This window comes from Ciona robusta, chromosome 12 (assembly GCF_009617815.1).
Source record: "Ciona robusta chromosome 12, ASM961781v2".
NCBI classification, from domain to species: Eukaryota; Metazoa; Chordata; class Ascidiacea; order Phlebobranchia; family Cionidae; genus Ciona; species Ciona robusta.
In genome coordinates this window covers 3,700,846-3,728,162 of record NC_143246.1, presented here as the reverse complement: position 1 = coordinate 3,728,162, position 27,317 = coordinate 3,700,846, and the positions used below count along the sequence as shown (strand labels likewise).

At 33.9% G+C, this 27,317-nt stretch overlaps 2 protein-coding genes and 2 pseudogenes across 3 annotated transcripts; 3 read left to right on the top strand and 1 right to left on the bottom strand.

The window, feature by feature from the left end:
* The first annotated feature begins 910 nt into the window (after positions 1-910).
* Positions 911-2,895, top strand: LOC149726913 (catechol O-methyltransferase A pseudogene; annotated as a pseudogene).
* Positions 2,896-12,688: 9,793 nt separating this feature from the next.
* Positions 12,689-13,601, top strand: LOC149726912 (catechol O-methyltransferase B pseudogene; annotated as a pseudogene).
* A 1,099-nt stretch (positions 13,602-14,700) lies between these two features.
* On the top strand, positions 14,701-17,897 carry LOC149726911 (chromatin modification-related protein MEAF6-like). Its single transcript, XM_089890891.1, has 7 exons — positions 14,701-14,884; positions 15,208-15,320; positions 15,662-15,789; positions 16,730-16,829; positions 17,082-17,198; positions 17,647-17,680; positions 17,736-17,897. Exons 1-7 carry the CDS (start codon positions 14,810-14,812, stop codon positions 17,745-17,747), a joined length of 579 nt encoding a protein of 192 aa, XP_089747017.1. The 5' UTR covers positions 14,701-14,809; the 3' UTR covers positions 17,748-17,897.
* A 451-nt stretch (positions 17,898-18,348) lies between these two features.
* LOC149726910 (beta-taxilin-like) lies at positions 18,349-27,264 on the bottom strand. 2 transcript variants are annotated; one of them, XM_089890888.1, is made up of 10 exons: positions 26,907-27,264; positions 26,300-26,413; positions 23,715-23,860; positions 23,079-23,195; positions 22,419-22,484; positions 22,131-22,259; positions 20,554-20,748; positions 20,013-20,201; positions 19,310-19,523; positions 18,349-19,131 (listed from the first exon to the last, which is right to left on the bottom strand). In XM_089890888.1, the coding sequence occupies exons 1-10, from the start codon at positions 27,121-27,123 to the stop codon at positions 18,644-18,646; spliced, it is 1,875 nt and encodes a 624-aa protein (XP_089747014.1). In that variant the 5' UTR covers positions 27,124-27,264; the 3' UTR covers positions 18,349-18,643. The 2 variants fall into 2 exon arrangements, with proteins under 2 accessions (XP_089747014.1, XP_089747015.1); XM_089890889.1 differs by lacking the exon at positions 26,300-26,413.
* Between the last annotated feature and the right edge of the window lie 53 nt (positions 27,265-27,317).

Genomic DNA, 27,317 nt, shown 5'->3' with positions numbered 1-27,317 from the left:
ATAGCCACATTCGTGAAAAATATGTGCTGGAGATTGCTAACCCTGGCGCAATTTGCAACGATACAACATCTATTTTTGTACAGCAAAAATCAATGGTATAATTTACTGGAACAATCATAATATTTCATAATAATGCCAGCAATATTGTAAATATTATTGTATACGTTTGTTGTAAACGGGAATAAACATCGGAAACTGTTACCACGTCTTTATTTTCAATAGTTAGCATAGGCTCCCTCAGTCTCAAATATCCTAATATAGATACCAAAAAATTGTGTCTCTAGCTTTTTTAGCAGTCATTTTAGCACAGCTTTGTATCGCTGACATGAACCAAATAAACACCGACTATGCATTTGTATGGGCGATATATACGCTCTGTGAGCTCCGTAATGGCGGACACAAACGCCGTTTCCGGACGTGACATTGGTCTATACTTTATACTAACCTTGTTTTATTTATTCCCCTTCTTTTACTACGAATCGCAACACGCTTATACGCTACAGTCCACTGAGCTGTATATACCGTGGTACCGTGGTATATACAGCTCAGTGCTACAGTCCAGAGTCGTATAAACACCGAGTAGTCCAACTGCCGTCTTTGTGTGTCCAAAATAGAGCAAACGTAGTGACTTTGGCAATGGGTTTAAACGAACTTGTTACGTTTTGTTTGTGTTCTCCTTTTGTGGCAAGGTGTAAAACAGCTTCTATTTACCTTACCAAACATTTTTTGGAAAAAATATATAAATTTAGCCGCATTAAATGACTAAAATATCGCAAATCAGCCGCTTCTAATTTTATTTTTTGACTTTTTTTGACACAGAAAACAAATAACACATAATTTTTACATTTTTCAACTTTTAAATTTATTTTTAGGCTAAGGTTTTTTCTTTAATTTACCGTAAAACAGACATTTTCCCTATACCTACTGTGTTATTTTGGACCCAAATTGCCGTTCAATTTGTGTTTTACGTAACAATGGGTTGGACTACTCGGTATTTCTATGGCTCTGCTACAGTCACACGGCGCAAAAACATACAATAAGAAACAGCAGAAACTGCAGCGTTTGGATACGTAACAGCACGAATGTTTTGTTTGGCTTCACCAGACCTTGCAGTTACGTTCCACGACTTCTGTAGGAACAATGCATGTTATTTCTCAATAATGCACCGATATTACGAAATATTGCATCATGTCATGTACTTTTTTTGTGTATTTGCGTGTTTTAAAACGACTTTTAAATTTTAAGCGGGTTTCATTAATAAAATATACGCAGCAAATGCTACACCGTCTGCATTGTATCCACAGTAGGCCGGCTATTTCTGTACCATATAAAACGGCGCCCATGACAGTTGCCTTTGTAACCATCCGTTTTATGAGTACATCTAGTCAGTGGTATAAGTTATTAAAGCAAGGCGTATGAACCTTTAATGGAAGTTTCTGTTACATAGTTTACTGTTTAGAAATAGCGTATCCATACATGTTTACTTGTTTAAAGTTTATACAACGTCACTTGTTGTGTCGAGTAGTGCTTCCGCTACACATGCAAGCTTCAATATCAGACAACAGTCTGTGAAACTTACAACATCTCTATAGATTTTAACTTCTTCATTGCAGGTTGTGAAACCACGAACAAATGATAGTAAGAACAGCAAAATATTTGTTAGCATCAGCATGGCCGATACTAAAAACTATAATTTCGTATGCAATGGTTGTTTGATCATGTTAGAAGAAACGGTGTAATCTCGTTCAGTATTATACAGAATATAAAGTTTTTATTACCAGTGCGGAATCATATAGGTTCTCCAGAATTGTAGGTTAACATCCCTTGATCTAAATTATCAAACCCCAGTAATAACAGTTAAAATGCATATATAATAAAGGTTAGTATAGGAAACTGTCCATTTAAAAAAGATTTACTGTTTTATAATTCTGATGTATAATGCCCACTGCTTTTTAGCTATAAAAGCTTAAACTTAAAGTGTAACTAATAAGTCTTATAAGTTATAACCAACCACCATGGTGCTTTAAAAATGCAGACACGTTCGATTTAATTCTGTTGTTGTTTACAATTAAGATATGTCTTTTATCAGTGATACTGCCTTTCCACGTCAAATTGCTGATCACGTGATAAAGAACGCCATGCGCGGTGATGTCACAAGCGTGATTAACGTAATGGATCAGTATTGTCATGCATTGAAACCAGTTGGAATGAACGTCGGTGATGCTAAAGGTGCCATACTGGATAAATGTTTTTTGAAAGCATCGCCGCAAAACGTTTTGGAATTAGGTTGTTATTGTGGCTACAGTGCTCTTAGAATGGGTCGGTTGCTGAAAGAAGGTGCAAAGATATACACAGTCGAAGGGAATCCAGATTTCGCTGATGTGGCGCAGAAGATAATTACCTTTGCCGGAATGGAGGAAAAGATTCAAATTGTGCGCGGATTTAGTGGGGAAGTTTTGCCAACTATTGCTGCAAAGTACGGAGTTCGGACTTTTGATTTCGTTTTTATTGATCATGCCAAGGACCTCTACGAACGGGATTTGAAAATGCTTGAAGATCTCGGGTTAATGAGAAATGGGACTACCATACTTGCAGACAATGTCATCTACCCTGGCGCTCCGAAATACTTGGAATACGTGAGAAATAATACAAAATATAAATGTACAAACTACCCTACCAAACTACAATTCCGTGAAAACATAGATGATGCATTGGAAAGGTCAGTTTATCTTCTATAAAATTAATCTGTATATGTGTTATTTATTTGGTTAATGTTTTAGCTTTGAATAACCAAACTTTTCTTTTAATTACATACTGTCTTAATTATTATTTACCCTTCGATTGTCTTTTGTAAAGTATTAAAAAGTCAAGAAATAAATACAATCATATACAAGATTTCGGAGATTGCTTTTTTAATTATGAATTATACCTTCCGTATCGACGAGAGAATTCGCACAACGATTACTTGAACATGACATAAATTATAACTTTCCATATACCGCGGGAAGTATATTTAGCTTGAATTAACGATTGTCCGAATTGACAAGGACGAATGTTTCTAGGCGAAGGCAATTTTGCCTGAACACGTGGTCCTGGAGTTGCTAGAGCCAAAGTTAGTATAGACCAAAGTTAGTATAGACCAAGTTAGGAAACGGCGCTCGTGTTCGCCATTACGGAGCCCACAGAGCGTGAATCGCCTATACAAATGCATGGTCGGCATGTGTTCATTTAGTTCTTGTAAGCGATACAAAGCTAAAAAACACGTATAGCGGTTGTTTTAACATATAAATTATAATTTCTAAACCACACTGTACGCCAAAAACCAGTCAAAATATTAATTTACTCCACATTATTTCCTAGATTTAATATTATATAACAAGATTTATATTAGAATTTATATTTTAAATGTTAAAACAACCGCTATATGTATTTTCTAGCTTTGTATCGCTTACAAGAACCAAATAAACACACGCCGACCATGCATTTGTATAGGCGATTCACGCTCTGTGGGCTCCGTAATGGCAGACACGAGCGCCGTTTCCTAACTTGGTCTATACTAACTTTGGCTAGAGCGTATTTAGGGCGTGTTCTAGCGCCGATGGCTGGCGATTCGAGAGAGTCTGGCAATTTTCTGACGTCACTTCCTCCATCGCTAGCGATAACGTAGGAGCGACAGAAAATTTATTGTAAACAGTTTCCATAGTCTGCCGATGTTCGCTAGCGATAAACGGCTTTGGTGCGAAAAGTTACAATTTTCGCGTGAACCGTTTTGCTGTAAATTAAACTGTGGGGATAATTTTTGAGTAAATATAAATGTCAAAATGAATAAATTTTGTTGCAGGAATATTATATTTTAAATTTAGCGTAAAATTATTGAAAATAGCGTTTGTTAAGGTGTTTTGCGATTAACTGTTAAGACCAACTTAAAAATGGTTAAATCAGTTCAATTTTACACAGGCGTGTTTAATACACAATTACTTTGTAGAAAAATGATTAAATAAAACCAAACTATATCGTATATCGAATATGGAGGCAGATATAACATTAGCCAATTACTTGACAAATTCGGCATGTGCGCTAATATATTTTAAAGCCAATGCCTGCTAAACGAAATTATACTCCTTCCTGGGTATTTTCCACTGTTTTTATCGCATATTTACGCTTAAACGAGTCAATCATTTTATATATAGTAGGATGGGGGAAGATGGGACACTTTGTCTGACGAAACTTTTTTTTTAATTTCCTTTTTACGGCCCCCCCATTTAATGATATTCAGGAAAATATTGTTACAGAATTATTCAACAGTAATATTACGACTATAAAACGCGCGTCAAAACTGAATACTGTTTTAAAATATTAAAAATATGTAAAATAGAAACAGTAGATTTTGAACGGGTAAAAACTGCGAAATAGTAAAGTACTAATTTTGAATGTCGCAAAAATAATACTAAAGCCGATGAAATTTTGTAGTTTGCAAGTGAGAACGATTAAACTAGTTTTATAGCTTCATAAAACAACCTTGAATATTTCGTACAGTTTGATTTTATCTAATAAAACTAGTTTTAGTTTTGTAATAAAAGCTGAGATATATGCATAGGGAAAATAAGCAGGGGTAAATATGATTTTAATTTAAAATAAAAAAATAAAAAAATATAAATATAAAGGTATGTGAATAAAGTTTACATGGCAAAGAAAATAGCACAGCCTGTTAAATTGGGTAGGTTAACTACAAGTTGCAGAATACTGCTAATGTAAATATATTTCAATTTAGTGTCCTAGTCTTCCCCACATTGTAGTTATTTTGTATGTTTTTGTAACGTATTGTTTTGTTTAGCGTTGAACGGTTTTGGTTTTTGTGTGTGGTTTGCTGTGGCGTTCTTTTGTGTTGTTTCCTAGTTTTTCCTCCGTTTTGTGTTGGTTTGATGCGTCTCGCGCTTGTTAACCTCCAGTGGTCACTAATGGGTTGTCTAAATTATCAGCCATACATAAAAAAAAGAAAAAAATATAACTGCCTGGTCCAAGCTCACACTGCCTAGCTGTACAACAGGGCTTATAAAGGAGATGACGCAAAGACGAGAAGAAGCGTTATACACGAGAAACATTATAAACATTATACAGCAAGGCAAAGTTTCTCAGTATTGTAAATAAAGAAGCATTGTTATACATGGGTTACAGGAAACAATCTAGGCGCATGCACATTATGCCAGCTGTTAAAGTTACACAACGCAAAATTCAATCTTTATGCATTAAGTTAAATTTAGATAATTGTATATATTAAATATCTGTGCTCGGAGCACACTCAACCGCTACAACCTCTAAGCATGATTGGTCGTCGTGGCGCGTGCGCCTTTTTCTTCTGTTTTACTTGCATTGGCCCAAAGATTGCATAAGATCGGCAGTTCTCGTTGTGTATATGGTGTAGTAACGCTGCGTTGGTGTATTGTATTACCGTGGTTAGAACGTTGTTGTATTCGGTTACGTTGGTCAAAACTTTATAGCGTTTCAACATTATTCTTATTGTTTTATTATAGTAGTTTTTATATACCATTAAACTGTGTGTTAAGAAACCCTATACATTAGTCTGGCCAGTCGCGGTTAAGCCGTTAGAGCAGCGTCCCGGACCACACTTTACGTAACATTTTCATTGCCAAACTTTTGGAGGTTTGCTTTTAATTTAATAATTTATACTTCATGGGTCATTTAACTATAGTAGGGTGGGGGAAGATGGGACACTTTGTCAGACGAGACTTTTTTTTAATTTTCTTTTTACGGACCCCCATTTAATGAAAGGTTACAGAATTATTCGACAGTATTATCACGATCTTATAAAACGCCCGTCAAAGCTGATTACTGTTTTTAAATATTAAAAAACTATGTAAAATAGAAACAGTATACTTTGAACAAGTAAAAAAATGCAAAATAGTAAGGTGCCATTTTTTAATGCTCGCTAAATCATAGTAAAGCCAATGATTTTTTTTTAGTTTGCGTGTGCAAACGATTAAACAAGTTTCATAGCTTCATAAAACAACCTTGAATATTCGTAAAGTTTGATTTTGTCTCATAAAACTAGTTTTAGTTTTGTAAAAAATCACTGAGATATAAGCATGAAGAAAATAGGCAGGGGTCAATATGACTTTAATTTGAGATAAAAACAAAAAAAATATCGGTTTAACGTTATATATGTGAAGTTTACATGGCAAAGAAACTAGCACAGCCTGTTAAACTCGGTAGGTTAACTACAAGTTGTAGAATACTGCTAATGTATATATGTTTCAATTTAGTGTCCCATCTTCCACCACATTGTAGTTTTGTATGTTTTCATTGCAAAACTTTGAAAGATTTGCTTTTAATTTAGTAATTTATACCTCAGGGGTTTTCAACTATAAGATACTGATATAATAAAGATATAATATTTTAAAAATATATTCGAAATTTGGTCATTTGCACTTTGTGTTAATTTATAAGAAGGGGCTTGTGCCAAAAACATAGTAGTAATACCCAATTTGTAGCAAAAACTTTATCAAGAGTTATTATTAATTTTCTGTTATTACAAGTTCATATGCATTTGTAGGATACAATATTTATCCATTGAAGTTCGAACATTATACCCATTGTCGTCCTAACAATACCAATTGTTATGCAATAATATAATGTATAGATAACATGTTAAAAACTATAGCGGTAGGGCAAGAAAAAGAATGTTTTAGACTTTTTTTTCAAAACGTACAGTATTATTTCGTGTTATTTACGTATATTCCTATTTATAAATACACTTATTAATCAAAATTAACAATGATTTTAAACTGTCCCATCGTATCCCGTGTGTTTTCGAATTTGTAAAATTTTACTTGTTGTGCGAATCGCTAAATAACTCCTCGTGTGTTTTATTATATTTTATTAAATTGGTGTCAATTAATAAAGGAATGATGGTACTAATTCGTGGTATTACCCAAAAACCGTCATCTATTTTGATTTTGAAAATATTTGGCAATATGTGCCTAAATGTCCTATCTTCCCCCATTGTACTAAAACAATATTTTGAAAATATATTCGAAATTCGGATCAGTCATTTGCACTTGGAGATTATTGATGAGAAGTAGCTTGTACAAAAAACAGTGTAGTAATACCCAATTTGTGACAAAAATTTAAACCTTATCAGTTAATTATTATTAATTTTCTGTTTCACCATAGTACTCTAAACACTAGTAGGACAACGCTTGGCAATTGTTTGTTTGTTCTTTGATGACGTAATTTTTGGTCACGCATGAGTGACTAGGTTAAGGCGGGTTTTGTTCCTGATCATGGCGCCCTCTATAAGAGATCAATATTAGGATTATATGACAAAAAAAAAAACAAATGGCAAAAAGGAATTTCGAAAAGCAAGCAGTCTACTTAAAATCAAAAATAAACTGGGAAGTGGTAGGTCTTGTAGTTCAGAGAATATTTATAGTAAGGAAAGTTTTGCTAAAACGCTTGTCTGACCTAAACAAACATAGCTTCAGTAAAGATTTCACACTGGTGCCCAATCATACACATAATACACGCAAGCTAAATAAAAAAACACATTTATACTGTACTAACTGCTAGAATTTAGAGCAAACACTATCTAATGCTATAATTCGTCAAATAACTCATCAAAACTGTCTACAATTCATACAAGCGCTGCAAAACCATCCGCCTCCAGTTTCGAGAGAGGCGCCGACGGTGTCCAGGCCTGTTATAGAGGGCGCCATGTTCCTGATAGAATCATTTGCGCTGTGTGTATCGTGATTATTTATTTGTTCTTTACCAAATTACCTGGTAAGTGAGTTCGGCAAAATGTAAAAGCTTTTGTTAAATGTTATGTTTTAATTAAAATACTTCATTAAATAGTGGATTGCTATTTATATAAGCTAAGCAACTTTTATATAAACTTTTTAAAAATGCCTGCTACCCGCTGCGCTGTCCCTGGGTGCAACTGGTCGTACCACTTGGGTAAACGAACGAATAAAACTCGAAGTATCTTCACTGTAAGAAGACCTTCTTTAATAAAAGTCCCAACCGAAGCTGAACATCACACAATGTTAACAAATTTTTTGTTGAGTATGTTCCACAAAGGCTAGTGGCGATAAAATAAAAGAAATGTTACACAAAGAATCGTAAGTAAAACTGTTGTAAAGTAAAAATATACCTATATTTTTTATTACTGTATTCTATTCATTATTTAATAAATGTTTTCATTACCCATTCAAATAGTACCGTCAACTGCCCTAACTTCGGTCAGTTTTTAGACAAATATGGTTTATTGTTCCAAATAGTTTGCACAAACAAATTATGGCATAGTTTTACATACACTTTAAAGTTAATACCAAGCTTAGTATAATTTTTTTAGAGCTGGTATTTGTGAAGCACATTTTTTGAAAGAGCACGTTATCAGAACCAGTACCCGTTCAAAGTTAAAAGTAGGTGCAAGGCCATGTTTGAATCTCCCGAAGCAGTCCTCGTTTTCTCAGCCTTGCAGAAAAGAACCATGTCTACGAAAGGCATTACCACAGAAATTGAGACATAAAAATATTAGTGACCTTCAAAAGTTCAATAAATAATCTGAATGCTGAAGGTTTGTAGACATATATATATGTAACAGTAAGGTTAAGTTGGTATAACAGAGCAATTGTCAAGAAAGTGCTGTTCAGATTATCAGTTTTTTATAAAGTTCTCACAGTTTCAAGGATGTGTGGAAATTGAGTACAGGTCATAATAATAATCAGTATGGTCTAATGGAAACCTTGTAAAAGAAGTTAAAATTAACCCAAAGTACAGGCAAAATGTCAGAAAAAAGGTTTAAATTTTCCAAATTGTAATTGCTGTGTGTAATTAATGATAATACATCTTTAAAACGGTAGTAACTAGTATCACTAGCCTAATATCATTCTTTAACAGGGGATTGGATCTTTTATAACTGGAAAGATAATCTTGTTGGGGAGTTAAAAGGAGATTATCTTGTATCTTTGATTAGGTTAGTAAACCGCTATTATCAGTATTAAAATATTTTGTTTGTTAATTTCCCTATTTCTTGCCTTATAGGGTGACATTTGCTTCAGATGCCACAATTGAGGAAGTTTTATATGGAGGCTGGCATATATAAGCGTTGGTCCTACTACTGTTTTAGAGTACTATGGTTTCACTAAACGCATAAAGATTGCGTGTTCTGTAAACTTGGCAGCTGGCGTAATGTGTATGCGCCTTGATTGTTTCCTGTAACCCCTGTATAACGATGCTTGCAATTATCAACAATACTGGGAGACTTTGCCTTGTGACAATGCAGAGAAACTCTGCCTTGCTGTATATAATGTTCTTCGCGTGTATAATTTTTCTCTTTACTTCTTCTCGAATTTTGAATTTCCATCGTTTATATTAGCCCTGCGAGTGCTGTATGTAGAGGAAGTCGGAGCCAGGGCAGTCAGTTGGGTCCTGTAGGACTTGCTGTTCGCATTGTTATCTGTAGCGTGGTGTCGTTGTCATTTTGTCGAATAAACTGAGTTGTAACCTGGACTTGGCATGCTAGTTTTGGCGTTTGGACTGAACGGTCGCAATGCCTCAGTCTAGTTATACGCTGCAAAAGTTTCTGCCCGCGCCCTCTCTGATGAGAAGACCTGAATGTTTGGCAGTAAGAACGATAAATGTAATGGCAGAGGAAGAGTTCTGTAAGATATTTAAGGAAGTTGATTTCGCACTCGAAAAGCTTGTTGGTATTGCAAGCAGAAAAGGTAATTTCGTGGATTTTACTTAATTGTAAGGATAGAGCAGGAGCCATTGAACTGACGGACAAATTGTCAAAACATGGCCGCATCAAGGCTGTCCGGCTGTATAAAATGTAGTATGTAGTTGCGGTATTGTTAAACCAGCTCTAACGAACGACACAAATGCAAATGCGGATTTGAATTTGAACAACCGACAGACTCCCACTGCACTCAAAATCCTAATGATCCTAAAGTTATTTTCACAAAACGTATGTGCTGGGCTACACGATAAACTAAAACGGAAAGCAATATTTAACTTCTTTAAACGGAAAAAAGGTGGATATACTGTTTCTCCATGAAACCTACAGTACGCAAGTAACTCAGAACCCGTGGAGGTTCCTCAATCCTGCTCGAGGTTAGTCTGATCGGCCAAAACCACGAACCGGGTTACTGGAAGCTGAACACCACGCTCCTCTTACGGCTTTTGGATTTCGACATCGTATAACAGCAATGATAAAGGAGCTTTATCAAAACTCAAGATGTCGAATAAGCAACAATAAATATTTATCAGGGACTTTTGACATAAGTAGAGGTGTTCGACAAGGCGACCCTCTATCCCCCTCGTTATTCCTGTTGGGCATCGAGTGCCTTGCACGGTTGATAAATGATAAAAAATGAGACTCGGATCGGTGGAATCGACGTACACGGACATCCTCTAAAAGTCTCTCGGCTTGCTGACGACACAATGCTATTTCTGGACGGGAAGCAACATAGCTTCGACTCTCTGTTCACATTGTTACACGCATTCGGTGCGATATCAAGCTGCACGATCAACATGAAGAAATCACATGTGTTCAATTTAGGAAGTCTGCGAACATCGAGAATACGCCCGTACGAACATATGGGTCTACAGTGGCCCCAAGACTACATCACATACCTCGGAGTACGCATACCGATCAACCAGCACAAAAGAACTTTATCTACTGAACATTCCTCCGCTACTCGAAACAATAAAAGTAGTTCTAAATATTTGGCCCGGTAGAAGTCTCACCCTTTATGGAAAGGTTACAGTCATAAAAAGCCTTGTTGTCCCCGTCCTGTCGTACAAAGTTGGTGTACTGCCCACCATCTATTCAAAAAGCTGTTTTACAACGGTGGATACAATGCTATTTCGTTTCTTGTGGAATTCTCGATGGAAAAAAGTTGGTAGAAATGTACTGTGCAACGACTCTGCCAAAAGTGGTATGCGCATGATTGACGTTGAAGCCTATATGACAGCCATCTGGATGCGCAATCTATCGAAGTTCCTGAATCCGTCTATCACAACTCCTCGAATCTCACCCCAAGGAATAAAGCGTTAACCTCTGTTATTCCATTTAAAACACTCTGATGCTGCTTGGAAACCTGCAAGAAAAGTTTAATGCTCGACAAGCCGACTACCTTCTACACACCACTTCTACACACCACTACAAAAGCAAATAAAGTTTCGCAACAAACCGCTGTTCATCAAGTCATATTTGGAGTAATGTAGAAACCTGGCTTAAATCTGTGACCCGTCTAAACTCACAATTAACTCAGTTGAAAAGTTATTTGGTTTACCGTACACTGAAGGAAAAATGAACGTATTTGCAAACTGTTCTCTTATGTGTGCGCGATTCTTAATTTACCGTTCCAAAGTTTCATCAACACCCCCGCCAAATATTAATCTTTTCCTTCGATATATCAACGAAGTCAAAACCACCGAACGTTATATTGGCAAATCCAAAAACAAAATTTCTGTACATAACGCGAAATGGTCTTTCTGTTGAACTGCATATTTGCGCAACTTTTGTTATTTCCATCGTTTTCCATTAAACCTGGACTTGGCATGGAGTCGTTACTGTTCTGCTGAAGTCGGATTTATGTTGAGCGAGGTGCGGGTGCATGGCTCGGGACACGTGGGGACGTGCACGTTTTAGAGTCGAGTATACGGCAGGTGGAATCGGGGAACCATCTGCGCCGCACTGATCCGCCCACATTGTTTTACGTGTTTTCGCACTATCTAATTAATTAGATTATACGTTCCCTTACAAAATGACAAAGACATTGGTACAATAACAATGAGGTTATATTTTTTGTATACCCATGAAAAGAGATAAACATAGAACATAAAATATGAGACATATAATCGAGGTGTTGAGAAATAAATGACAAATAACAAGAACAATCGTTTTGGCTTATCAGGCTGAACATAAAAATTATAAATTCTAATATAAGCTATCGTGCCAGACTAAAATGCTGTGCTTTTAATTCTGAGCTATGGGGTGTTTAGACAGGGGTGTTTGATTTTCGAGTAATGACACATGCATTAAATATGAATAATGTCCGATTTAGAAAAAGCATATCCGGCCTCTCCTGCTTATATGACTTAGCTTGTTTACATTATGACGGGTGAAGCTTCCGTAACACATGGAAACGTCAGTAACAAAAAAAGTAAACGTTACAACATTGTCTGCATTATTGTAGCTTAGTTGAATGAATGAATGTAACTTACTTTATCCTCGCGTGGCCGGAAAACGACAGTCGTTATCACACGGGTTTAACACCTCGTGCCAGCTTACGAGTTACCATGTATGTTACTTTGTAGGTAATTATTTTTTTGGGGGGGGATTTTTTTCTTTTTATGTATGTCTGATAATTTAGACAAGCCATTAGTGACCACTGGGTTGGAGCAATTGCCGTTAAGTGTCTTGCCCAAGGACACATACGCTCACAATGGTAGCGGCGTCGAGCCTTGAACCCATTACCTCTGGGTTACAGGCAGGCGCGCTAACCACTATACCACGGCGCCGGGTACAGTTAAATAAATAATATTTACAGAATTATATAACCGAAGCTCTGCGACTCCAAAAAAAGCGTTGTTAATTGTTCAAAACAAGATCAGAAAATATGAGATTCAAGTGCATATAGTATATAGTTCTATACAATATATTTAATAAGTCTTACTATGCTATAACCACCACGCTGTGTTGAAATGCAGATATATAGATTAGACTTGATCGTGTTGTTGTTTAAAACCAAGCAGCAATGTCTGTTATAAGTGATGCTATTTTTCCACCTCAAATTGGGGATCACGTGATAAAAACTGGCATACGTGGTGATGTCACAAGCGTGATTAACGTCATGGATCAGTTTTGTTATGAATATGATTCTGCTCGAATGAATATTGGCGATGTTAAAGGGGCCATACTGGATAAGTGTTTTTTGGAAGCATCGCCGCAAAACGTTTTGGAATTAGGTTGTTATTGTGGCTACAGTGCTCTTAGAATGGGTCGGTTGCTGAAAGAAGGTGCAAAGATATACACAGTCGAAGGGAATCCAGATTTCGCTGATGTGGCGCATAAGGTAATTACCTTTGCCGGAATGGAGGAAAAGATTCAAATTGTGCGCGGATTTAGTGGGGAAGTTTTGCCAACTATTGATGCAAACTACGGAGTTCGGACTTTTGATTTCGTTTTTATTGATCATGCCAAGGACCTCTACGATAGAGATTTGAAAATGCTTGAAGATCTCGGGTTAATGAGAAATGGGACAACCATACTTGCAGACAATGTCATCTATCCTGGCGCTCCGAAATACTTGGAATACGTGAGAAATAATACAAAATATAAATGTACAAACTACCCTACCAAACTACAATTCCGTGAAAACATAGATGATGCATTGGAAAGGTCAGTTTATCTTCTGTAAAACTAATCTGTATATGGTAATTATTCGTTTAATATTTTAGTTTTGAATAACAAAACTATTTTTGGGTGATTATACAATTCTTAAGTGTTATTTACGCTTCTACTACCTTTGTTAAAATATTAAAAGTCAAGGAATAAATACAAACAGATACAAGGTTTCGGAAGATTGAAATACAGTATAGTATCGATCAACGTTATCGATAAGTGACAATATATGAGACATGATACTTGAAGCAGTCGTGACGTCACAAATACAAGTCGGTAGAAGGCACAAAAATAAAAAAGAGTAGAACGCGCAACTGCCCAAAACCGTGATGCACTCTTTTTTCAAGTCACGTGTCCGCCAAGTCCGTCACCATTTCGCTTGGTCTCCATCATAGTACACTAACATAGTATGTCTCCATTGTATAAGATTGGCACACAGTGGTTATAGAAGATTTAGCTGTTTTTTAAACTACACCAACCATTCGGGTTCACACTAACGCCGATGGCTGGCGATTTGAGAGAGTCTGACGATTTTCTGACGTCACTTCCTCTAATTAACAAACGTTTTTAAGCGACGACAAGGTTAACTAATGTAAGTTTACAAGAGTATGGGAGTTGTACAAAGCGTATTTACACATATTCTTTGCCAATTACTCAATCCTCATACATCATAGGTCTTTATGAGATATAACACATGTATAAATGCATTCTACCTACTGCTCCACAGCCACCAATGGCAATTGAAACCCGCTTTGTTGGTTATTTCGGGTTTGTTTTTTGATCGCGCTCAGTCGACCGTTGTAATAAAAGGGTTAATTAATACTTATGTTAACTATTAGTTTTTAACGTGCTCACGCATTAGATGTTAGGTCTCTTTTTTATTTCTGTGGTAGATTTACGTTGTATAGATTCACTGGCTGGAGACGATTTGCACAATGACTTTTAAAATTGACTGAATTTAACTTACTTTACTATGTTTTCCCGTTATAGTATAAAAGAAATAGCGACCATTCTATAAAAATATAAAGAAGTAAAAAACATTTTAAATAGTAAATTAGATGTTTATGAAAGAATCAATTTTGGCAGAATTCTGGTAAAAAGTGTTGCCCAACAAAGCTGCAAACTGAAATTGTAAACAAAATTGTTGAAATGTACATTTCTTTAAACGTTATTTTTAAAAGTTTAATGATCAAGAGTACGATTTGCCACATGTATAGTGAGCTTAGTATGCGCGTATAGTTCTCTTCTTATCAGAAATATACATTTTTGTCAAATTTTTAAAACTTTTTGTTTTTGACCAATAGATTCCAAAGCGATTTGCGGTGCATTTAAAAAAGTGGTATTCTATTTGAATTTGAGCATCTATTTTTTCCAATCATGTCTCACAAAAATCAAACAAATGACACTCGATCAGAGTTGGCTGAGCTGGTGAAACGAAAAGAAGAAATTTCTGTAAGTTAGTTTTATCCATTTATTTAATTGTAGCAACCACACAAAAAGCCTATACTGTGAAATATTCTGCTTGCGATAGGCCAGGTTTATTCTACTCAGAGTAAAGTGTATGCAATGAAAATTAGAACATAAACAACCCCTTTCCAAATGCAAAAACTACAAATTGTCAAATTTTAAAATTTCTTATCTGGTATTCCTTTATTTATGTAACACTGAGACTGAACACAAACCAAAATAAATTATATATGTATATGTGTTCATATTATAAATTTTTATTTAACCGTAATGTGTAAATCTTGACTAAATTACCATTCACATTTCAGGAAACATTGGCAACACTGGAGCGACAAATTTATGCTTTTGAAGGAAGTTATTTAGAGGACACACAACTTTATGGAAACATTATCAGAGGATGGGATCGATATCTTACAAATAAGTAGGCAGACAGTTAAACTGTACTTTGATTGAATAAATGTAACTTACTTTATCCTAGCGTAGACGGAAAACGACAGCCGTTAAACTTGGGTGTTCTGTTTCATACACCTTGTGCCAGCTTACGAGTAACCAAGTATATTACTTTGTGGGTGATTATTTTTTGTGTATGGCTGATAATTTGGGCAACCCATTAGTGACCACTGAGTCGGAGCAATTGTCGTTAAGTGTCTTGCCCAAGGACACATTTGTTCTTCCATTCAAATAACATGATTTTCGCTTTTTATAAATTAAGGAATAAATAAAAATTATGTTATGTGTAGTTGCAATTTCTTTTTATCGCAGAAACACAAACAGTAAATCAGATCGCCGGAATCGAAAATTCAAGGAAGCTGAAAGACTTTTCAGCAAATCATCTATCACTTCCATGTCTGCTGTGTCTGGTTTGATGGAAAATGTGAAGAAGGGAACAGGTGGGTTGTGGGTTCCTACATGGGAGCTGGCTGAGGTTTAATGGGGAGCACAATAGTGATATGGAAATTGGGGTTTAGAAAGGGTCCCTAATAAAACTACAGGTTGCAAACCGTTGCAGATAATTTGGTTATTTCGACCAGAAACGCTAATAACCGAAATATCCACAACCGTTTGCAACCGCGCGCAACCGTTTGCAACCTGTAGTTTTATTAGGGACCCGTTTAGAAATTGGAATAGTATTCTCAGCTACGGACTGAACTAATCGGTTGCGATACCTTTTGGGAATCGTGCTTTTTTATCAGCCTTCCAAAATTTAGTTTGTGTTTTTTCATGTTTTCTGCCGACTAAATTTCTCTGCATTAAATGTTACTGAAGTTAGTCAGTAAAAATCTATCGACTAAAAAAACAAAGAAAAAAGAGAAAGCATCGCTGGTATGCAGTTTAACCATAAGTGTCGTTAGGTTGACCTTTTTTTTAAGGCTGTTGATTGTAAAGTTGAGAAGAAGGTTGGAATTGTATATTGATTGTTGTCAGTTAGAAAATGTTTTTTTTTAATCTGGGAGTCACTGACAGTTTGTCTACAACGTATAGTACAGCTATTGAATGTAGCATTTCATTTTAGCAAAACCGTAGCTAGGTAGGTTGCTACATAAAACGCATATGTCACTTATATTACAACATCAAATGTCCCCAATCTCTATTTATCTATTTTAAATAAGATTTCGGGAGAAATATATATCTCTTATATTATATAATTTACTTGATTTTTATCAGTTACATATTTTGTAGCACCAGATCCCTATAAGTCATATATGTGGTAACTTTTAAACGGAAACAAAGTTTACCAAATGTGAATTTTACATTACAACAAAACAACAAATGTAAATAAGCATTATTCATTTATAATACTTGACAAACCTTGTTTTTTATCAATTTCAGGAGAAGATGGCGACAATGAAGATAAAAATTGTGTTGATAAAGATAAAAAAGATGAAGAAGGCGAACAGGAAAGTTCCAACAGTTCAGAAACCGCATCAAGGTGACTTAAAACTGCATCATACTGTAAAAGTATCAAAGTATCAGACTTATTAATCGGGAAATATCGATACATTATTGCTTTGCAATGTTTTAAAAAATAGTTAGATTTATTTTTGTTTAAGGTGATTTTTTTAGGAACTTTACATTGTAATCTGTAAATATTATCCACTACATATTATCCAGTAAAAGCTGATATTTTATGTTTAAAATATTTTTAACGGCTTAAGCTATTTGATTTCTGTTTTATTTGCAGACCAGAGACACCAAGGGCACCAAATACACCAATCAGTCGTAAAAACAGTGGTGGTTCTGCTACCAACTTATCAAGTTTATCTAAGGATAAAAAACGAAGAAACAAAACTCCTTTAGTGTAAGTTGAAATGTAACTTACTTAATCCTCGCGTGGCGGGAATAGGACAGTCATTATAAAACGGGTGTTCTGTTAACTGTTTCATACACCTCATGCCAGCTTACGAGTTACCATGTACGTTACTTTTGGGGGGATATTTTTATGTATGTCTGATAATTTAGACAACACATTAGTGACCACTGGGTTCGAGCAATTGCCGTTAAGTGTCTTGCCCAAGGACAGATGCGCCCCGTAGAGCCTTGAATAAGGTGTCTTGCCCAAGGACAGATGCGCCCACAGTGGTAGCAGCGTAGAGCCTTGAACTTATTACCTCTGCATTTGAGGCAGGCATACTAACCAACTGTGCTAAGGCACCGAACTAGTTATGTAAAAGTAATGTATTATCAACTAGCTTATGCATAGAAAATGTTTTTGGTGTAAGATTAAGTTATTTTACTTTTAATTACAGAAGCAAACAAGTAAAACAAAAGAAGGCAAGATCTGTAAGTATTTTTTGATAAATTACTAAACTCAATTTACAAGTTTTCTCTTTTACAGAGCTTAACATGAGGAAAAACTTTTTTTTAAAGGATTCTATTCTCCATGATAGTTATAACATCAATTGTATTAGATAAGAAGCCAGTGGTGTGGTTGAGCAGGAAAATACTGAACCTGTTAGTTGTCTTTGTGTCACTTTAATAAAAATGATATAAACCGCAATTTGTCTATTTATGAATTAACTCCTAAATACCATATCTACAATATACAAAACATGCGGTAGTGACCATGTGCTTCCGTGTTCACACAATACGAATGGGTCAGCTAAATAGGTCGACTTGTATGTGAAAGAGATAAAATATTGCATATTATGAATTCTATGATAAATACTTGGAAATAGAAGACAAGAAATGTCTCCACAAGGTAAAACATTTTCTGATTTTTATTTTTCTGGGTAATTATACTCATTTGGAAGAAGTGGTACCTTGATCAAAATTCAAAATATGCAAACCACACCATACCAGTATGCTTCATTCAGGTAACTCAATTTTGCCTAAGATAAATGATCTTAAATTGTCCCCTGAAGCCATGAGGATAAATATTTACATGCAAATAAAGAGCTTAGAACTATATATTCACTAATCTTCTAACCCTACTCCACAATTCCTCAAACTGAACTTAAAGTTTTTATTTTACGAAACTACTTGCAAACTTGGCACACAAAAACAAACTACACAGCAAGTGGTGTATGTAATGATTGTGGTTGCAATGAGGATATTTCAGGTTGTAAAAGCCCTGATCACCTTGGATGACATAAATTGCATGCATGACGAAAGGCCACTTGGAAATGAAGTTCAACAGAAATACACAAAACTCCGATAATTGGTATTCGCTCAAAAATTGAGACAAGTGAAACTGATTTTAAAAGTAAGCAGCTGCAAAAGAACTTTTAAATTCTGTATAGTTGTTTAATCCTGAGTTTCGTCATCTTTTTGACAATTTTCAACTTTCGACACATCTTCTGTAGCATCGACTTCCTCTTTATTGATGTTTTCATCTGAAGGTATTTTTGTATCGATTGTTTGCTCCGACGAAATAATCTCATTAACGGAATCATTTTCTTCAATTTTTGGAGAAATGGAAATTTTGCTCTCTGCTTCCGACACGTCTGTATCATTTTTTGTTGTCTCTTCTTTCTTTTCATCTTTAGTGAAGTCTTCTTGCTGAGAAAGAACAGGTTCCTCTGCCTGCTTATCTAAACATGGGATTACTGTCTCAGATTCAGAATTAGTTTCTTCATTGCTGACTTGAAGATTTGTTTCTTCTTTTACATTGGTATCCAAAACAGGTGAATCCTTAGTTTTTACATCTACAGCTTCTGTTTTTGAAACAGCTTCTTCAGTTTTATCATCAACTTGGTTAACTGCAACATCTGTTTCCTTGTCTGTTCTGGTATCTGGAAATATTATATGTTACTAAAAATTCCTCAAAAACTGTTACAAAATATTGATTTCCCATAAAACTGCTGTAATAAATTACAAAAATATAGAGAAAGCAGTTACCTTTTACACATAGCTGTATAGTTAACACAATCAATTCAACTTAAATCATTATCATATTTTTCCCAACATTACCTGTTTTCTGTTTGGATTGAGCGAGCTTTTTGCTCTCAACCTCTTGCTTTCGTTTTGCTCTGGAAGACAGAGGAGCATCCGCAGTTTTCTTGTTTTTTCCTTCATATGTTTTCCCTTCATACTTTCGCAACCTCTGTACCAACTCATTACGTTCGGTCTGCAAGGCTCGACTTAACTTTTCAAGACGTGCTTGTTTCGTTTCAAGCTGCTGGGTCTGCATAAGCAAAACGAATAAATGATAATTTTATATTAATTTGCTTTAATCAGTCAATCCGTTAAATTGAATAGCTTGTAAAATAATGAACCTAAGATTTAGAACTGTAATACAGACCCATACTGACACGTTTTTTACCCTAAAACAAGAAATGTATATTTGTAAAACTAACGGCTCATCTGGTATAAAAAACGTAATGTACTTTTCCGATGACATTTCGTCCTCCATTCACCAAGACTCTCTTAGGGAATGAAAAAGTATTCATTTTGGCTTGCGTCTAATGTTGCATTACATTCCTTGATGAAGTCTGGCCAGATCGCGGTGAAACGTCGGAATTATACTACGTTTTTGAGCCGTTGAAGGATAATCTACAGTATTATAAACTACAATAGAAGTAAAATTAAATCTGTAAACTGTTTTGCAGAGAATTTTTTTCATAACAGTTAAGCTGTAATAGAATATTTAGTTTACAGATTTTGAAACACTCACATATTCCACAGTATCAGCAAGTGCTTTTGTCGAATCCTCCCATTTTTTCTGTATTGTCTGTTTTTCTTTCTCTGCCTTTTTTAACTGTTTTCCAAGATTTTTCAGCTCAGTTTGATAGGAAGTGAAAATATCATTGCTTTTCTTCAAACCAGACTTAAAGTCCTCAAATTTTTCAGAATAATACTGGAGCTGTAAAAAATAAATATTAAAAATTATTTTTACATTTCTTAAAAAATTTAACACAACTTGTAAAATTGTTGTGTTTTATTTTGTTTTATCAGTAGTATCTGCACATTTATTAAAGCTTGATTCTATCAGATCACACAAGCAAAATTTTAAAAATTGCCAAGTTGTAGAGCAAAATGTAGAGTTATTTGTCAACTTTTTAAAACAAAAATGATTTATAGTTATGACAGAAGTCAATTTTACATAAAAAGAGACATTTTTTTCATTTTTGAATATGAAATTAAAAACAGAAACACTGAAATGTTGCCAAATCACTGATATTGCAGCAATTTAAAATAATTAAACAATTCCTCACCTGAAATTTCAAATCCTTTTCCTGTTTGATCATCGCTTCATAAAGTTCATTCATCTCTTTTATTCGTTCCAGAAGGACGACTTTCTCATCGCGATCTGCCTCCTTTTGCATCTTGTGCTCCATGGTGATCTTTTTTAACTGCATGGAGCTAAGTTGCTCCTGGAGCGCAGATTCTTTCACAAGATTCTGAATCACCTGAGATGAGAAAAATGTTGATTTTGCAGAAAATGTATGGCTTAGTTGAGTAATATAAATATCTCACATATACAAAGTGCTTTCTTGATTATTCAGTCTAGTTTGGGGTTGGAATATACTTTTAAGATTTACCTTAATAAGCAAATAAAACAAAACTACATCTAGTATAGCGTTTCTTCAACTGGGGTAAATTTACCCTCCTCGAATTTAAAGGGTAAATGAGCTATCAATCAAAATCCACATCAGTTGACGGCGACGGGCTAGAAAAATTGTGCCAATTGTAGTAATTTACCAGACATTAAACAACTTGTTGCCAAAAAGCAAGCGCATCCATCGCACTAAATATAACTGATGTAATTAGTTGTTTTCGCTTTTTAATAAATGAGCGCCATGTTATATATTGGGAGTAAATCTGATAAGCATCTTTGTTAAAAGGGAAAAGCATACAAAAAAGTCTAAGAATTACCGATCTATTATATCCTGTATATGTATGGTATAAAACATTGTACATGTGTATGATATGAACTTAACAAAAATCAATAAGTGTTTAAATGTGGTGGTGCTTTGAAAGTTATTCAGATGCTTTAAGAGGTTTTAGTTCAGCTATGTTTTATAACTATATTAAATTGTTCTGTCTAAGTAAAAAAGATATTTTCGTTTAATTTTATTTAAATTTTGCATTTATAAAGATATTTTCGTTTTATTTTAAATTTGATCAGAATTTTTAAATTCTGTAACAGTTTTGCATTTTTTAATTGCAACAGAAACTGCAAATACTGTTAAAACCAAAACTTAGCTGAAAAGTGTATGTAAAGAACAAAACCAAATTTAATCTTGAACAACAAATGCATGAAACTACTATCTATCTAAATATATATATAGAATATAATAATGTTTATTGTGAATATGAGTGGAATTTTTCACGCTCAACCAGGATTATATAAATGCCAAATGGGTGTAAAAACCTTGTTTTACAGGGCAATAGGGTGTGTCAATAAAAAAAAAATTGTTAAGACATTTTTTTCTGAAATAATTCTTACTGGAATGGTGATGGACAATTGGAGTATTGATATTATAATTAGGGAAATCGAGCACAATATTTCCAATAAATAAAGAAAGTAGGTCGCGAATAATTAGTGATTCTACCCATGGTGTGAGCAAGCTTGGTATGGATGATAATCAATTATTGATGCAAGGATTACAATCTGAGACAGAAATATCTGGGTTCTAAGTACTGCTACATATTTCTAGAATCAGAAATCCGTTACATACCCCAATACTCTTTTTACAGGAAAAAAAAATTTACTATTTGAAAAAAAGTTTTGAAAATTGTTTGTAATAAAATTATGAAAATAACACAAAATATTGGTTTGTCATCTTACCACTTCCTTTTGATTCAACTTTTCAACCAAATCATTGAATTTGGAACTAATCTGATCATTTTCCGACCTCATTTTGTTGCTCACTTCAACTGTAGTTTTCATTTGGACTTCAACGCGGTTTATAGCTACCTGTGAGAGATTTATTAAAAACGTTCTTTTTAAACTTTTGAGTGGTCCTTTTAAACAACTCAGTTTTGAATAGTCACTATAACTAGTTAAAATGCAATAATATTGATTATAACAGTAAATATATTCAATTATTCATTAATAGCATATTACTACACCAACCTGAAAATCATCAGTCATTTCTTTTCTGAGTGCAACTTCTTCAAGCGATTTACGATTTTGCTCTTCCTATAAAAAAAAGAATTAAATAAATATAGTTGGGTGGGGGAAGTTGGGACATTTTTTCATTCTATTTTTCTTGTCCCATTTGGTAGTAAACAAAGAACATAAAAAGATTTATAAAACCATATTCTCATGACTCCCATAGAACATTGTTAATTGATTAAAATACGATCTGGATATTTGAATATCCTTTGCTAAAGGTGTCCTGTCTTCCCCCTCCCAACTATGTAAATATAATGTAATATAAAAATAACAGGGCTTTTCCACCAATTGGTTGTTAAACACTGTTAGGTAATGAAGCTCACACAAACTATTTCGTTTTAGTTAGCACAACCGTATTAGAAATTTTGCAGATTTTAATTGGTATGGTATTTCAAAGAAAATAACGCTAAATTAAGATTGAAAACAGCAACTTACAAAAACTATTTTATTTTAGTTAGCACAGCGATATTAGAAATTTTGCTGGTTTTAATTATGGCACTTCAAAGGAAAAGTGCTAAATTAAGATTAAAATCAGCAATTGACAATATACATTAACATTTTACAAAACTAACTTTTAGTTTTTATACAGGCTTGTGGAAAATAATTAAGTCAATATACCTTGATAAGTTTGTTCCTTTTCTGCAATTCCCTGGCCAATGTTTCAAGTTTTCCTTTTGCGAGAACTGCCTTATTATGCTCAGCTTGTAAAGAATCTTTTTCCTTCAGTGTTTGTGCCTTTATAATTAAAAATGCTGATTTAAGTAATATTTAAAACTGGGTAAAAAACAAAAATATGAACCATAGTGAATAAAGACAGACTGTCAAAAAAAAACATTTAAAAAAAAACAAACTTTTTTAGATACAGGACATTTTTTCAAACATTTTTCAGTTTTTACAGAATTCAAAAAATGAAATAATAAATATGTAAAAAAAGAAATATATATATGTATGTTATTGACAGATAGCATAATACATAGTTTAAGCACAAAAAGTGTCTGAAATAGAACATTACCTATTTCCGTCATTTTATTCATTCATATTTGTAACAAATAATTGTTATTTTATCCTTGCGTAGACAGAAAATGACAATCATTAAACCCGGGTGTTCTGTTTCCATATCTTGTGCCAGCTTGCGAGTTACCAAGTATGTTATTTTGTGGGTGATTATTTTGGGGTCTTTTTTATGTATGGCTGACAATTTAAACAAACCAATGTGTTACAGTGCCGGACAAATTCATTATAAAGTATAAATACCTGCTTTCGTTGACTGACTCGTAATTGCTTTTGAACGAGTTTCTGTCGATCAAGAAGATCCGCATAAGACTTGCACAGAGCAGCTATTTTTTCCTCAGGACTTTGCAAACCATTAAGTGCCTGCATCATCATACTTAAGTCTTTACCTGCATTACAAATAACACGTAAAAATATTAAGTTAAATTTAAAATCAAAGAAGAAATGAGAAGTCTTATTGGCTACAGAAATTTATTAGTTGTAGTTTGGTTTTTAAAGCCATGTTAAAATAAGACATATATATATGTATAAAATAAACTGAAGCAGTAAAAGCACAGTGTAACCCAAAATCTTGGTTTTTAATGTAAAGTTGTTTAATCAAGTAAAAAATAGGAAAAAAATTCACAATAGCTACAGAAATATATTGGCTGTAGTTTGGTTTGGAAGCTATGTTAATAAAAGAAACACATATAAAATAACTAAATGCACAGTTTAAACCAAAATAGTCGGTATATTATAATAACGTTTACGTATTAATCAGTCCACAGGTTTCTTACAAGGAAATGATTTATGAATATGATTATTAACCTTTTTGTAATGGTACACAACTTTAATTTATATTTATAAACTTATGCAACCTAATTTATATTGACTGAATTTGTAGTAATGATAACCACAATAATGAATGAATTTAAATAAGAATGAGCAAAATGTAAAAGAAACAAAGTATATATTTATATAGACACACTGTTTAAATGCTGGCACTACTGTTGAACTGGTACAAACAAGCCATTAAAGTGGTAGTTGATACACACTTTAAAATCATGGCACACCCTGGGGAGTTCAACACATCTGGTTAATCAGCATTGTTTTATTCTATATGGTTAAGAACATAAGGCACTTATTTGAGAACCATAGATGGCAGATTCAGCGCATGTGACATTACCCAAACACTAATACCATGCTTTCAATGTGAAAGAGCATAAACATATTGCATAGTTTAACATTATTTTTAGGGGTTATAACGCATTGCTAATTTTACAAAAAAAATGGTTTCGAACTTACTACTACTTAATTACTGTGACACTGACTATAGCACTGATTAAATAAATTAGTTACATAACGTGTATAATAAAGCTTTGGTAGTTGAATTCCAAATACTGATTACACAGAAAGGCTATACGGAACTCTTGAACTGTATTTATTATTCCAATAACACTGATTGTAATTTAGCATTACCTAATTAACTATTAATTATATATATATATATATTGCCTACTTCCTGCAGTTACAAATTTAAATACTGCTACCACTATAATGCCTGCTGAACTGAGTGAAATATTTGAAGTCATAGTTCACCAACCGACTGGCATACCTTTGTCAAAACCTATTGTGATGATAAACAGTAATATCATTGTTTGCTCTGGCCAAACGTGAAAAAAATTTAAACTGAATGTTTTATGGCAGCCTACATTGCTGCTTATGGCTGCTGAAATTATTCTAAGCAGGGATGAATTCACACCAACACAGACAGCTGTTGGCCAAGACCACAATAGTACATTGTGCCAAGATCATGTATGTGTTCTAATTTAAAAGTTGAATTATTAATTTGGCTAGAGTTGTAGAGTAACTTGATTAAAATCAGCAATAGGCCTGTTTTATTAAGTCAAAAATTTGACTATATACTATTTATCCAGATTTAAAATGTGATACTTTAGGTTTTTTATCATTAAATTGTGAATATACTGGTATCAGCATCAAGTTTGACTATGAGCATGGATATGAGCACGTGCCATAATTTTAGTTATGTACAACATACATAATTATACTTGATATGAAATCTGTGTTTCAAATTTATAATTGAAGTTGACTTAAATTTAACTTCATTCTATAGTAAAACACTAAAAATAATTATTAATTACATATATATATATATACCTGTATCTACATGTTAAAAAGAAGTTAATAAAATAAAACGTGTGACTGTTTCGATCATATTTTTACCAGTAAGTAATCAGATTTGGTTTCAATTGTAAAATACCCAAACTTCTACAGGCTAACTGTTAAAATAATTTTTGAACTTTAAATTTATTAGAGAAAAAAATTATTTAGTTTTATTTTTTGTATTGGTTTCTCTTTAAATTCGCTTTAAAGAGACAAAACAACAATTAGTTAATCATTCATCCAAGTTTTAATACCAAATGTACAACCTATATTGCTTTGAACTGCCACAACATATATGGCTTTGTACTCAAACAGCGCATTAAGTATAGGAAGTAAACTCAACTATTTATGAATCAATATGACGATATTTTAACTTTTGTTACAAGTTTACGATGTTTCGTTATGAACAGAACCTAATATATATTAACATCGGATTATTATCTAGATTTGTAGCCAATTTTTTTTTTATTTAAAAATTTTATTGCATTTTAATAAGGTTGTTAATAATTGATTTGTTTTTGATTGACAGATAATAATAACGTTATTTTAATCTAAAAGCAATATTAACCAAAGAACACAGAAAAAAAACTATATTAACACACATAACAAACTTCTGTTCCATATTATATATATATTCCTAAAAACAAATATCAAAAACTTTTTACCCAGCTTTATACGGGGTTTCCCCTTTTCCTCACCCACCACTTCATCTGGGATGGGTGAGGGGCTTCCCGAAGAAGACCCCTCTCGTGGGGTACTTGGGGCAGAGCTAGAGTACCCTGAATGGAAACAAGTTTTCGGATCATTGTTTTTACAATTTTTCTTGGAGGGAATTAATTAACAACCCAATGTTATTAATAACTACCTTTGAAAAACAATTATTCTGTCACCCTGCTTGCTTCGTCATTCATTTGCTCCTACCTTAGGGCACAGGTAACACTAAAAAATTTTTTCTTTTTTTTTTCGTACTAATTTTTTTTTTTTCACAGTCATAGTTGAACGATTCTTGTATAGTGAAATACAGTAATGATCTGGTGCAACGAAACAAACAAAAATCAAGTCCAACCACTAGTAATTAATAGAGAAATATATTTCGCCTAAATGGCATCGTCAGTCTCTTATTCAAATAGAAACCTCAAAATTCTATTTGAATTTGGACTTGATTTTTGGTTAGACTTGATTTTTGTTTGTTACGTTTTCGTGGCACCAGATCATAACCATATAGGTCTAATTATAATAAAAAAATCTTACAAAAACTACTCGAAATACCACCTGCCAATGATGCAATGTCCCTAGGTGTTGTAGGAGAGCTGCATGACGAAGAAGAAATATTGGTCACATTCTCTGGTGTTGTTGGCCGTTTCGGAACACTGAGTGGAGCCGTTTCCTCATTGTCGGACTTAGCGGAAGTTGAATCTTGTTCATTTATTTCATCTTCTTTTGGTTGAAGCAAAATTTTTTCTACAGTTACAGGGATTGGGTCCTCCATTACTAAGCTAACCTAAGCACGAATTCAAGTAACATCACAACAATTAGTTTGCAAATGAGAGGATTATTGTATCTACAAAATGCATATGCTCAAATATACACGGTATATTTATAATAGGACATGTTTTGAATTTCCTATTACTTAACAACACTCAAAAGTCAAACCATTGCTTCAATAGTAAATTTGTATGGAAT

Excerpts from the sequence above, each read along its gene's own strand:
- LOC149726910 (XM_089890888.1), bottom strand. The coding sequence starts at position 27,123 with ATGGAGGACCCAATCCCTGTAACTGTAGAAAAAATTTTGCTTCAACCA. Across the intron at positions 23,196-23,714 it reads GAGTCAGTCAACGAAAGCAG|GCACAAACACTGAAGGAAAA; the intron begins GTATTTATACTT and ends TTAATTATAAAG. Across the intron at positions 19,132-19,309 it reads TCAATCCAAACAGAAAACAG|ATACCAGAACAGACAAGGAA; the intron begins GTAATGTTGGGA and ends TAATATTTCCAG.
- LOC149726911 (XM_089890891.1), top strand. The coding sequence starts at position 14,810 with ATGTCTCACAAAAATCAAACAAATGACACTCGATCAGAGTTGGCTGAG. Across the intron at positions 14,885-15,207 it reads AACGAAAAGAAGAAATTTCT|GAAACATTGGCAACACTGGA; the intron begins GTAAGTTAGTTT and ends TTCACATTTCAG. Across the intron at positions 16,830-17,081 it reads AGTTCAGAAACCGCATCAAG|ACCAGAGACACCAAGGGCAC; the intron begins GTGACTTAAAAC and ends TTTTATTTGCAG.